The 13,461-nt window shown below is 53.7% G+C and overlaps 4 protein-coding genes across 4 annotated transcripts; 3 read left to right on the top strand and 1 right to left on the bottom strand.

The window, feature by feature from the left end:
- Nucleotides 1-55: 55 nt before the first annotated feature.
- BGZ61DRAFT_458253 (uncharacterized protein) lies at nt 56-1,668 on the top strand. The gene has a single exon (XM_046246734.1). The coding sequence runs from the start codon at nt 69-71 to the stop codon at nt 1,518-1,520; it is 1,452 nt and encodes a 483-aa protein (XP_046100039.1). The 5' UTR covers nt 56-68; the 3' UTR covers nt 1,521-1,668.
- Nucleotides 1,669-6,269: 4,601 nt separating this feature from the next.
- Nucleotides 6,270-7,807, top strand: BGZ61DRAFT_99310 (uncharacterized protein). Its single transcript, XM_046257311.1, has 3 exons — nt 6,270-6,632; nt 6,728-7,236; nt 7,292-7,807. Exons 1-3 carry the CDS (start codon nt 6,414-6,416, stop codon nt 7,737-7,739), a joined length of 1,176 nt encoding a protein of 391 aa, XP_046100040.1. The 5' UTR covers nt 6,270-6,413; the 3' UTR covers nt 7,740-7,807.
- Nucleotides 7,808-8,959: 1,152 nt separating this feature from the next.
- On the top strand, nt 8,960-10,832 carry BGZ61DRAFT_497022 (amidase signature domain-containing protein; the record flags this gene model as incomplete). Its single annotated transcript, XM_046251087.1, has 3 exons — nt 8,960-9,228; nt 9,290-9,717; nt 9,796-10,832. 3 exons carry the CDS (start codon nt 8,960-8,962, stop codon nt 10,830-10,832), a joined length of 1,734 nt encoding a protein of 577 aa, XP_046100041.1.
- Nucleotides 10,833-11,457: 625 nt separating this feature from the next.
- On the bottom strand, nt 11,458-13,261 carry BGZ61DRAFT_591380 (family 1 glycoside hydrolase; the record flags this gene model as incomplete). Its single annotated transcript, XM_046256683.1, has 4 exons — nt 11,458-11,768; nt 11,845-12,341; nt 12,391-12,677; nt 12,728-13,261. The coding sequence occupies 4 exons, from the start codon at nt 13,259-13,261 to the stop codon at nt 11,638-11,640; spliced, it is 1,449 nt and encodes a 482-aa protein (XP_046100042.1). The 3' UTR covers nt 11,458-11,637.
- Nucleotides 13,262-13,461: the final 200 nt, after the last annotated feature.

Consider the following 13,461-nt stretch of genomic DNA (forward strand, 5'->3'; position numbering starts at 1 on the left):
TATAACGAGGACGATCCCAGATCACAAAGATAGTAATTGTGCCATATTCTTTGCAGTTTTTATTCACAATGGCTCCTAGCGCAATTGATCAATCCTCGCCAGAGGCATCGTGGGTCGACCGCGATGACTTGCGAACATCCTTCACGTTGGCCATGTCGGCCATGTACAAGAACGAGGTCCCCCTCTACGGCGACTTGGTCCGCATTGTCGGAGACGTCAACCAGTCGACGCTCGGCAGTGCCCTCGACCCGAAAGTCCTCGCTATGCGCTACGGGGATGTCGCGTCGTCAAGACTTGATGTTGAGAGGCACGGCGCGATAAGATTGGGAACACCTCACGAGCTCCGTACCGTCCGCCGGATCTTCGCCCTCATCGGGCTTTATCCCGTCGGGTACTACGATCTTTCTCCTGCCGGATTACCCATGCACGCGACTTGCTTCAGGCCAAAGACGGAGACGTCGCTTCACAAGAACCCGTTTCGTGTCTTCACCTCGGTGCTTCGGCCAGAACTCATCAAGGATCCCCGGGCTAGAGATTTGGCATTAGAGCTGCTGTCGAAACGCAATATCTTCAGTGACGAGCTGATGCAGCTCCTCAGTATCGGGGACGCTCAGAATGGGAGGTTAACGCCAAACCAAGGCCGTCGACTTGTCGCCGAGGCAATGAAGACGTTCAGCTGGCATGGAACCGCTGCTGCCTCGCATGAGGACTACCAATGCTTGAAGGACGAGCACCCAATCCTGGCCGACATTGCTTGCTTCCGAAGTTCCCATATCAACCACCTCACTCCTCGCACACTTTGCATTACATCCTCACAAGACCTGATGAAGACGGAGGGACTCATGGTCAAGGATAGAATTGAGGGCCCGCCACCAAGATCGTGCCCAATTCTCCTGCGCCAAACGAGTTTCCTAGCCATCGAAGAGCCCATCAAGTTCTTCGGCGGTAGCGACTCATCCTATGATTCCCTGGTGCAGGGCTCGCACCGCGCTCGGTTTGGTGAAATCGAGGAGAGAGGAGCTGCCGTCACTCCAGCGGGGCGGCGATTATACGACGAACTCCTCGAGGAGGCAATGGCAGTCGCAGCGAGATCTTCCGAAGAACCAAGCCCGGAAGAGTTTGATAGGCTTGTCGAAACCGTCTTCAAGAAATACCCTGACGATTGGAGTGAGCTAAGAAGTCGCGACCTCATCTACTGTACATTTGAAGCGACCAGCAAAGGAATTGAGGCAAGACTCCCCAAACAGAGTTTCCATATCGACGCGCTTCTTGAGCAAGGTCTCGTCGATGCGTTCCCAATGACCTACGAGGATTTTCTTCCCCTTTCAGCTGCTGGAATCTTCCAGTCTAACCTGGGTTCAAACTCCCCTCCTAGGGGTACTGAAGCATACCCAGACGTTGCGGGGATGGAAGACGTCTTGGGTGCCAGTCTTGGCGACGCTGATGACATTTACCGCGCAGCGCAAGCCGATAGTTTGGCCAAGTGCGCCTCCAGGCTTGGAATTGAGGTTTGTGTTTAAGTTGTATGGAATGCGGGACATAGTAGCAAGCGGATGGTTTGGTTAATAGTTGCAGCAGGAACTGTACTTGTGGCACAGGGTAGCGAATGCGGATTGGACGAGACACCAGTATTAGGTCTTCATAGACAGATATACAATTTAATTCACGAGACGATCATTCTTATGATATTTAAACTGGGACTTTACTTTTTTGTTGTGATTTCCGACGATCTGCGGTCTATCCGGTGTTTGATGTGACGGCGAACGCAAAAGTCTCGCACTCTAGGCCGGTCACCCACAAAGGCTTTTCGACGCCTTACCGACAAATAATTAACAGACACCCCTGTGGATATTTTCATCTTTTAACAATATACTTCATTGATCTTCTTACCACAATTTGTCATCACCCGGCTTGGATTGTAGTCGAAGGCGCCTGCAAGTTGAAACCCCAGCTATAACATTCCTCGTTCCTAGTCTCACCGCCATCGAGCAAAGTCCCAGCAAGCCCTAATAAATTTTAATTAGGATTTCGCGGTCATGACCAAATACGTTTCCTGAAAGTATATTAGTGGCGAAGCCCACCGGTGGCACATTACGGGGTTGTAAGGATTACGACAAAAGTGGCACCTGGGATCGGGCTTCGTATCAATGTGACGTCAAAGCAGTGGGAGGTTCTTTGGGGCAAGATCGTGCAGAAAATGCGGCTCAATTCCAACTTGACAGCATGGGGGATCCCGTCTTGGCCTTCATGGATGAGGCCTGCTCCTTTCGCGCTAACTGAACGAAAAGGGCGAGCATCGTTCCCGACATCTCTTACGTCTCTTGACTCATACTATTAACAGATGATCTATTGAAATCTACCTGAAAATAATACCTTCTATTTTGACGTGGATATGACGTGGCGTTGTTGACAGTTCATCTAGTTGTGTGAGATGGAGACTTGGTAGTCTCCGAATACGAGGACCGGTTCATGAACACTACATCATCTTGGACCACGGTAAGACCCCCCTGGCAATGGTGAGGCTGGCCACGAGGTCTTGAGGAATTCGACTGTGGGAGACAGATGTTTCTAGATGTCTCGTTCATTCACGTTGTTCACTGGTACAACTGCCGGATGAGGTACCTAATGAATCTACCTCATTAGTTCCGTACTTAACTGTATCCCTTGCGGGTAGGACTTAAGACGTCTTGAGATGGACGCGATATCCTACTGCCCCTTTCGTTTACTCAGCAGTGGGAAGTAAAAAGTCAAAGTGATGCAGTACAATACTTTAGAGAAGGGCTTTATACCTCGCACTGTATGCCTGCCTCAAGTCACGGCTGCCGCTTCTTTGTAAACGAAGTCGCTTTTGGTTGAAGAAAAGAAACGAAAATCGGAAATGTCGGCATCGCCCCTAGGGACTTGGGGTCTAGAATTCGTATTCGAGCGCCTCATTTCCGTCTTGGCGATATTGTGTTATACCTTTCCAAGTCTTAACTAACTATTGGTCATGGTCTGAAGCCTAAAGCTTCGGCAGTGCCCTGAAATTTGAGGGCGAGGGAGGACTAGATTGCATCCGCTTTGCCGCCTCACCACTAACATGAGACTAAGATAACAAGAGACGCGTAAGTTTGAAGCTAGTGATGAATCTGATAAAGCGATCCCAGTACTAACACCAGTGCCTGATACTCCAGACCTGGATATCCGGGCCAATCCTTTCCTTCGTGTTAGTCTGTGGGAATGGAACCCCCAGAAATGGGGCCCATCGAAGGGTGCTCCTAGAGAGACTACGGAGCACGGATATACAGTACAGGGCGGAACTTGGAATGTTCATGCCCACCCCATGCATCCCATTAGCGGCATACTACCCGGATGGTCACACCATGGTCCACGACCAGAGCTCAGCGGGCAAAGCAGGGTCAACCCCACGACTGCGTCCACGGTGAAAGCCCATTTCTGTCGTACATACGGATGACCACATGATAATATCGCTGGTCCACCAGACAACCTGTGAGTTGATGGATTGGGAACATCCCGCGAGACTATTAATTTAAGGAGCGGGGAGGCAGAATATGGACTACGTCTAGAATCTCCATCGTGCGAGGGCTAACGGCTCAGGCAGTCTAAGCTGACTCAAAAGCAGATTGTACTTGAAAAGCTTCGATTCGCCTCGGCATTTTGAACCTGACCCACTATACACGTATTCTCCGGTGCAAGGCCAAGGGGTTCGATACCGGAATATTTCTACATACAGCTATGGTGACTTCCCAAGTGGAGTTTGTGTGTTGCCCGCCTGTAGCCGGTTGCCTGACCCGCCCGAGTGGGTGGTAATGGCCCCTGTTGGCATGGCCAATGCTTCGGTAGTCTTCCGACTTCCCTGCTATTAGACACGGCAAACTTGATTTCTTTGGGATGGAACATGTGATATTAAGACACTGGAAATGCTGGATGTGAGATGCTGAAGTGGGAAAGACAGCTACACTGACTACGGAAGAACTAAAGCGTGTTTACCCACCCTGATGTCGACCTAGAAGTTCACACTGTGGCTTGTACGTGTCTAAGCCTAAGGCTGGGAAGCTTAACTTCGGTCAATCAATACGGCTTGTAAGTTGAAAGCCCGAGCTGAGAGGGAACCCTTGACTTTCATGCCTCAGGGGCTAATACACACCTGGGACCTGCATCCCTCAGCCGTAATGGTGCTACCACTTTGGGGAGGTCGAGAATCAAACGACATGGGTAAAGGAAGGCAGTGCCGTGCGGCATGGATGCATCCTCGAAACTTTGGACTCGGCTTCACTGCACAATGCATAGAAGATAAGACAAGTGAAAGGCCTTGCAAAGTTAACCATTCGCCTTGGAGCAAGATATCACTATCACCGGATCACATGCGTGGCCTTGGTGAAGGAAATCTTTAAATGAGAGCGAGACGGAAGCTCTGGTGAACAGGACGGGCCAGGTCCAGGGGGCATAAATCGCCTAATGCCAAGCGAAGATTTCTGGCTCGAGACCAGGTACCCCTGCCAGACTGCCAGACTAGGATGAATCTGGGCAAAGATGAGGAGGAAGAGGACGACGACTGTCGATGAGGCCCCGCATCTAAAAACGCCACGGGGAGTTCGTGCCCGGTGTTTGGCCGTTCAAACCATTCATGCTTGAGGGATATGAATCCTTCAGGTATAAACGGCGTTGGCGTTGGCGTTGAGGAGGTTGTCGTGCTTCAAACTTAGATACCGTGTAGGGACAGGGGCGGAAGGGTGATGAGTTTTCTGCCTTCACATGAACTTCCAGGAACGGTCCACCGTCAATCAGCTCAGTTTTGATGGACAGGGGGTGGAGAGGACCTCCTTGTTGTCGCGTGGAGCTGTCCCATTGAGGTGCGATGTGCGAGGATCGTCGATCAACCGCGGTGCTCCAGAGGAGAGATCGCAAGACGCGGATCACCACAAAAGGATCGAGGTGGAAACGCGGACAATCGTATTTCAGAATATGCCTTTTTCAGTGACACCAGGCGCCGTGAAATCCGCGCTATTTGCGACGGTTCGCCTCTAGCATCGCCGCGTCTTTCCCATCGCAGCCACCTCAGTTTTGAAATGTCATCAGCCAAGTGCCGGCCTTATTTTCAGACCGAACGCCGAGACACTCTGTCATTATCCGGCACCGTTTCCCTCGACCGACGCCACCAGTCCATAGCGGCAGGAATAAGGCACGACACTTCTGATTCAGGGCGTAGCCAAGCTCCACGGGCCGTTGCCCTGGCGCGGTATTTTCGATCAAACCGGTGGCGCCACTAGAGGCGAAAAAGGAAAAGGAAAACCTGCCAACTTCCCACTCCATCCCCCTTTGAGACGGTTTTGGCGCTGGTGCAAGATGTAAATTAGTCGATGCAGAAAAAGAACAGGAACGAGATTCCGCGGTGGCGTCGTCTTGAAACGGAGGAAAAAGTAAAACAAAATGCGCAACACCCCGAGCAGTGACAAGCTAGCCACCTTTGCTTTCCCCATCGCAATCCCCAGTCATGATCCCTACAGTCGGCGCCGGGGGCTGACCATCGGGACGGTGAACGGTGGGAGACGTTGATGCATGCATCTGTATGTAGCTAACGGCGCCTGCAAGGATGGATCCCGGGTAGCGACTCTGTGTCACTTAATAACTAACGACTGAGGTGGGATGCCGGAGAGCGTGGGAGACGATATACCGGATCTGGATTTGAGGTTCGACAGAATAAGTAATGAGCGACAAAGCTACACCGGATATGCAAAGCACGAAGTGCAAGGCACCAGGCACAATCCAAGGCCATTGCTGAGCATCAAGGCTAACCCGTATCAAGTAAGAGAATGACATCCAGGCACGCTGAGACGTTACCGGCAATGCGGCCAGGCCCTGGCACAGAATGACCTGACAGATGCAGTACCACCGGCTCCTAATTACCTCTCGACCAGGCAGTCTCCCATTCCATTCCAGGTCTCGCCCGTATCAAAAGCCCCTACAGAACGCAATCCATTGCAAGTCTTCCACCCAGGCACCCTGGCCGTTAAAGTTCGCGCCGTCTTTCATTTCCGGCACCGACAGCTCTTGTAGCACGTCCTCTGTTTGCCGGAACTTCTCCTCCACCTGCCGTGCCCAAATGGGCCAGGGTCACAAATAGCTCTGGAGGAACTGGGACGGGTCCACTTGAAGCTGTGGCCGTCGCGATCGCTCCCCGACTTGGTGTGGGTGGGTTTCGTAGGGGCGACGGAAGCCGGAGGAGCTTTGCAGTGATCCGTCTGGGTGTGGGTTGTGATGGAGAGGGTGGGCATCTCCAGAGTATAAGGGTTTGATGACCCGTTTTCCCGCTCTGCCGGTGAAGTTCTTGTCCGTTGCTTGGCTTGCTGCTGGCTCATCGATGACGACGTTCCTTCGGATCCGGACAACGGATTGCACATCCAACGGCCACCATGGCTATTGACCACAAGGTCACCGAGGCCATCGCGGATGGCCGGGTCCCTAAGGACATCACTGCTGCTTTCCTGAACGAGACGAAAGACGCTTCGGCCATCGCTGGCATCATCTTCGTGACGGTGCTGACGAGCATCATCGTCCTCGGCCGACTGGGCTCGCGAGCCTTCCTGATTCGACGCTTCGGAGTAGACGACACGCTGACGCTCATGTCCTGGGTAAGTCGCCATTGTCACAGAGGCGATCGAAAACCAACTCGTCAGACGGCATTTGCACTAAGAGCCATCACTGACCTTGCGCTCTATGACACTAGGTTATCTACATTCCCTTCGTAGGTATCTGTATTTGGCTCATCAACCTTGGATCTGGCCGACATCTGGCGTACATCCAGTATGTCCTGGACATGGACACGGTCAAGTTGACCGAGGTCCTCGACTTCGCCGCCCACATCATCTACACGACAGCGCTCCTCTTCTGCCGAATCTCCGGACTCGCCTTGTACTACCGACTATGCAAGCTCCACCAAGGCCTCCTGATTGCCATCCGCGTTGTCTTCGGCATCCTCATCGCCGGCTTCTTGCCGCAGCTGTTTCTCCTCATCTTCCACTGCCTCCCCGTCACTGGCCTGTGGCCGTACGCTTGGCAGCCGGGTGTCGACGACTTCACCTGCCTGCAATGGGGTCTGGTGTACCTCACCAACTCGGGGATATCGCTTGTGTGCGACGTCTTGCTGTTTGGCATCCCTATCGTGATGCTCCGAGTGCTGGAAATGCCCCGCCGAAGGAAGATTCAGCTTGGGTGCATCCTACTTCCCGGTATCTCGTAAGGATTCCTTCACCTGCAATGAGTGATGATCGACGCTGACGATTAAATCTAGGGTTATTGCGATCTCCATCACTCGCCTGATCCTCGTCATTCAGGGACAGTGGAAGGCCGACCAGTCCTGGTCGTACAACGCCCAGCTCGGCGTCGAAGTTGCAGAAATCGGAGCTACATTGATCGCCCTATCAGTGCCTGGCGTGAAGCCGTTGGTGGATAAGTTCATCTTGCGGAAGGATCTCAGCAAGGGCAGCACTGGCGACACGAGATACGGAAAGCAGAGCAATAATTCTCGCGGCACGGCGCTCCGATCGCTCAACCTCCGACCCGAACATAGCGTGCTTGGAAGCCGGGATACCTCTGCAGAGGGCCGGGCCAACTTCCGGAGCGCAAACCAGTCCAACGACAACCAGAGCGAAACCAGCGCGGATGGAATTTTAGTCAAAGTGGATTTTCAGATCAAGGAGGACAGCCAAAGGGATCATAGTTCCAGGCACGCTTCGTGAGGAATAATAATGTACGATTGATGACGGATTGGAAAAACAAGACTGGGATGAACGAGCCATTGGATTTTAGCTGAGCGAACCAATCTAGAAAAGACATATACCATGATAGTATCTGATGGACCTCATTGACGTGCGGTCAAATTGCTCTCGGAAAGCAAGGCATTGGTGTAGAGTTGGCGCCATAAAATATTCCCTGCCTGTCATTATCGGCTTTCGTCATTGCCCATGTCCCGATGGTAGTACTACGTACGCCATGAGCCGTCTTCCGAACGGGCCCCATGTCTGTGGGTTTATGACGATCAAGTGATTTTTTTCGAGGCCTTTCCTTGCATGGAAAAGCAATGGAACAAGGATCTTCCGCCGGTACCCCAGACGCGGAACGATGGGCAGATCCATGCGAAGCGGCTGCACGTACGACAAGGTGCAGAAAATGCCCTCTTCGCGGCCCGGCGGCAACGCAACAACCCACCTTTCAGAAATGAATCCCCCATCTGCTGGGGACGTGTTCGTCACGGAATGGCAAGGCTAGCTGTTGCGGGACAATGGCCGCTGTGTCCAGGACTCCCTGGGAAACTCACGACTAAACGGGCACATCGGGGGCCAATTGAGCGGCAGAGCCAAGCCAGGATGCCGATCCACGCTGGAGAGTAGCCAGGGGTCACTATTCAGGCCAATCTCCACCCGCTGGAATGGCCACATCCCGCAGTTTCCGGTCGCTGTAGTGTACTATGATGTCCGGGACGGCGGTAACTAGCCCGCAGCTTCGCCCTCGAACGAGGCTCGAAGGGGAATGAGGGAGCTGCCGCGACCCGTCTGGGACTCCATTTGCACCGCTAAACTGGCCATGGAGAAGTGCAAATGCCGCTGTAACTAGTCCGCCGTGTTCCTTGGAGTCCTGGCTCGCCGGGTGCTAGGGGAGCCCTGCCGCCGCCGCATCGGGGAACTGGCCAATCTGTGTACTACTTAATTACCTAGTAGGGGCTTGTCGGAGCCAACGACGGCAAACCCGCTTTGTTTCTGCGCCGTGGCTGCGTGGGCCGAGTTGAGTTGCTTTTGAAGTCGCCGCCGCCCGCCGGTGGCGCAAAAGTTTGGACTTTGGAGCACCCTTCTCCTCAGGGAACATTCATTCATTTACACTGCTCCAACGGCTTTCATCAGCCTCGTCATTCGTTTCGCACTTCTTCCCTCTCCAGTGTCGTCCGGATCCTGTGCAGTTCGCCATGTTGTCCCGTCTGTCGCTGGCCGCGCTCCTCGTGGGCCAGGCCCTGGCGAAGAAGATCTCTGTGCCCTACACGGAGACGAACCTGATCCCGCTCCAGCAGAATGCCGGCTCCGACGACCTCTTCCCCATGGGCGATTGCTTCGGCTTCAAACTGCATGAGGCCACCATCACTGAGATGCAGGAGGCCATGCGCCTCGGTCACCTCACCTCGACCCAGCTGGTGACCTGCTACCTCGTCCGAACCTACCAGACGCAAGAGTACATTGAGTGCGTCGCCCGGATATCACATCTCAATTCACGGATGCCGTCTTGACTAACACCTCTCCAGCTCCGTCCTGCAGTTCAACCCCGATGTCTTTGCCATTGCCGCCGAGCGTGATGCCGAGCGATGCAAGGGCAAGGTCCGCGGTCCTCTCCACGGCATCCCCTTCACCGTCAAGGACAACATCGCCACCAAGGACAACATGGAGACCACGGCCGGCAGCTGGGCCCTCCTCGGCAACATCGTGCCCCGCGACGCCCACGTCGTCAAGAAGCTCCGCGAGGCCGGCGCCGTCCTGCTCGGAAAGGCCGCGCTCAGCGAGTGGGCTGATATGCGCACCAACTACTACTCCGAGGGCTACTCCGGCCGTGGTGGCCAGGTTCGCAGCGCTTACAACCTGACTGTCAACCCCGGTGGCAGCAGCTCCGGCAGCGGTGTTGGTGTCTCTGCTAACGCGATTGCTTTCTCTCTCGGCACTGAGACTGACGGTAGTGGTGAGTGTCTTGACCTGCCATGATATCATCGCCCATGGCGTCTGCCACTCGAAGCTATTGACACTAACAATTACCCAGTCATCAACCCGGCCATGCGAAATGCCCTCGTCGGCATCAAGCCCACTGTTGGCCTGACCTCCCGTGCTGGTGTCATCCCCGAGAGTGAGCACCAGGACACAGTCGGCGCCTTTGCCCGAACCGTCAAGGATGCTACGCTGGTCCTCGACGCCATCTACGGCGTTGACACCCGCGACAACTACACCCTCGCCCAGAAGCACAAGACTCCCAAGGGCGGATACGCCCAGTTCCTCACTGACAAGAGCGCCCTGAAGGGAGCCACCTTTGGCATTCCCTGGAAGAGCTTCTGGGTCTACGCCGACGACGACCAGCTGACGCAGCTGTTCGGGCTCCTCGACCTCATCAAGTCCGCCGGTGCTACCATCATCAACGGCACTGAGATCACCAACTACGAGACCCTCGTCAGCCCCGACGGCTGGAACTGGGATTACGGCAGCACCCGTGGTTTCGCCAACGAGTCCGAGTACACCTACATCAAGGTCGACTTTTACAACAACATCAAGAAGTACCTGTCCGAGGTCAAGAACACCAAGGTCAAGGATCTCGAGGCCATTGTTCAGTTCAACAAGGACAACGACGGCAGCGAGGGTGGCTACCCCTACGCCGACGGCGTCGGTCACCCAGCCTTCCTCTCCGGCCAGGACGGATTCCTTGCCTCGCTCGAAACAAAGGGTGTGATGGACGAGAAGTACTTCCAGGCACTGGAGTTCTGCCAGACCGGGTGCCGCAATGGAATCAACGATGCCCTCACCCACAAAGGCAAGAAGCTCTCCGGTCTCCTTGTTCCCCCGGATGTTGCCCAGGCCCCCCAGATCGCCGCTCAGGCTGGTTACCCCATGATCACCGTCCCCGCCGGTATCCACGCCGAGTCCGGCATGCCCTTTGGCCTCGCCATCATGCAGACGGCCTTCGCCGAACACAAGCTCGTCAAGTGGGCCAGCGCCATCGAGGACCTCCAGAAGACCTCCAACACCCCGTACAAGCGTCAGCTCCCCAAGTGGAAGGGTTACCTGGAGCGAAACATCCCCGTCATCTAGATATTTTTAAAACGGGATGCGATGCCCTAATCATTTCCCTTCATAACCCCGGCGGCTCCCTCGTGTGGGAAGAATTGCGTGGCAGATGGCCCTCCGCCTTAATGTGTAGTAAATTACCGCGATGTACATAGCGGCATCTAATGATAATGCCACAATGACTTCAAGTTGGCGCCGGGTTTCGCATCCACCAGAAAGTGCAGTACCCTGAATCATCATATTTCCCCGTTTTTCGATGTGGCGTTGTGACCTCAAACTGGCCGGGTCTGCCGATGCACTTTGCCACGATATGTCTCAGCATTACTCATGATTGCTGACGGTGTTCACGAGCCCTGAGTCGGGTGATGTGACAGTCGCCACGAGAGACATGGCTCAGAAAGTGGATCGCGGGCAGGCCGTGTTTTGCAGAAGTAGATCCTCGTTACATCCGGAAATCTAATCCATGCTCACATCATCCACGCTAAATGGCGATCGTGACATGCCAAGGGTGCATACCTGTACCAGAGTCCTGGGATTGCGCCATCCTCCTGGCTGCTGGGCTGTGGATCCGTGCTAATTGTGTTGGTTCCTGATGCATCTGTGGCGTCGTGGCTGGCAGAAGCGCAACGTAAGAGTCTTCCAGAGGCATGGATAATGTTCTAGTCAGGAGTTGGTTTGGACAAATAACATTATCCTCATATATTGCTTCGGTTCTAACTTTATAATGTCAATGAACTGAACTTCTAACTGCAAGTGACCTCTATCTGGCGGTCCCAATATGTGTACCAAGAACTAAGAAGCAAACATTTATGGCAGAGAGTGGAATATTCTACGTTGCTGCTGATTTCCGTGTCTCAACAAGCTCTCTAAGGATTAAAGCCGACTTCTTCGGCGTTCGCTCCAAAGTGTCGTAGTCTGTGAACGTGACACCAAATCTTGGCCCGTAACCGTCAGACCATTCTAGTTTTATGCAGGTTAGCCACGCTCGAGAAACCAAATCGTCCATCTGGCATAAAATGGAGATTAAAGAACATACCAAGATTGTCCATCAGGGACCATGCAAAGTATCCTTTGATAACAGCGCCATCCTTGCTGACTGACTTGCCTATAGCGTCAAGGTGATCTTCGAAATATCGGATCCGATAATCGTCCTCGACAGACTGCTCTTTGGTCATCTTGTCTTCCCCTGGACATGGGCACCCGTTCTCAGTGATGTAAATAGGCTTCCCGTACAGGCCGTAGATGCGGGTCAGGTGCTTTCGAAACATCCCTGGGCAAGACCTCAACCAGTGCAGTCCGCTCTCCTCACCGACCGGCTCGCCCTTCTTGTTCTCCTGAAGCTCATCGACGTTTCCAATGACGTCGTTCTCAGAAGCCGGCTCTTCGCGGTGGCGAGCGAATTGAGATGTATAGTAATTCATGCCGTAGAAATCAGACTCCGCTCTTTGTAGGAGAGCCATGTCGGAAGCAGTGAACTCGGGGAGTCTGCTGCCAAGTTGCTCCCGCATGCACTTGGGGTAGTCTTGTTGTAAGCTGCTTTGCGGTTAGTGACTGGCAGGGACTTTAGAGGGCGGACACGTACAAAATGGGGTTGGCAAACCAGCCGACGTGGAATTCCATTCTTCGAATTGCGGCCTCGCTGTCTCGAGGATCGTCGCTGTCCCAGGGCTCGTAGAAATCACCATTCAAAGATATTCCAATTCTGCCCTTTTGAGAAGACCGGAAGTCTTCGTTGTAAGCCGCCACCGCACGAGCATGGCTCATGATGAGAGCCTTGCCAACAATCCAGGGCTCAGTCGGGGTATTGCCCTCTGTTGACTGCTTGTTGATACTGCTTCTTCCAGGGGCATTAATCCCCGTGGCATATCCCTGAAATCAAGTCAGCCTCACTTCTGAAGAAATTGAGTTGGGTAACTTACGAAAATGGAGACAATCCATGGTTCGTTAAGAGTGATCCAGTCCTTGACACGATCGCCAAATCGCTCGTAACAAACTCGGGCATATCTTTCAAAGTCCTTTTGTGACTCTTCCACATCTAGCCATCCACCGTAGCGGTCATGGATTCCTTGTGGCAGGTCCCAATGGTAAAGTGTCACCCAGGGCGTAATCCCGCGGGCAATCAAGCCGTCAATAAGCCGGTTGTAAAAGTCGATTCCAGCTTCATTCACCGGGTCGTCTCTGCCGCCCAGAGGAATGACTCGCGACCATGAGATCGAGAACCGGTACGTCTGAGCCTTGTACTTTTTCAAGAGATCGAGGTCTTCCTCTAGACGGTGGTAGTGGTCACAGGCAACATCGCCATTGGCACCTTTCGACCGGGTGGGCTCCAAGTGACAAAACGTGTCCCAAATTGACTTCCCACGCCCGTCTTCCGCAACGGCGCCTTCGATTTGGTACGACGCCGTCGCGAACCCCAGTTCAAAGTCTCGGGGTAACGAGGTTGTACCCGGCATTGTCGCGTTCGGGACTGGCTCAACGACAGACTAAACTTGGCTCGGTACGAAGAAGCGCCGGAGGAAACTGAGAAATGAGAAGGGTGATTCAGCTCGTCAACAAGTCCAGCCACTTGGCCATTCCCATGCCCTTGCACGCTTTATACCCAGCTCTGCCACTACCCCTCTCAGGTTTATACAACGTGATGGAACATCAAGGA

Source organism: Ilyonectria robusta, assembly GCF_021365365.1.
Source record: "Ilyonectria robusta strain PMI_751 chromosome Unknown BGZ61scaffold_20, whole genome shotgun sequence".
NCBI lineage: Eukaryota > Fungi > Ascomycota > Sordariomycetes > Hypocreales > Nectriaceae > Ilyonectria > Ilyonectria robusta.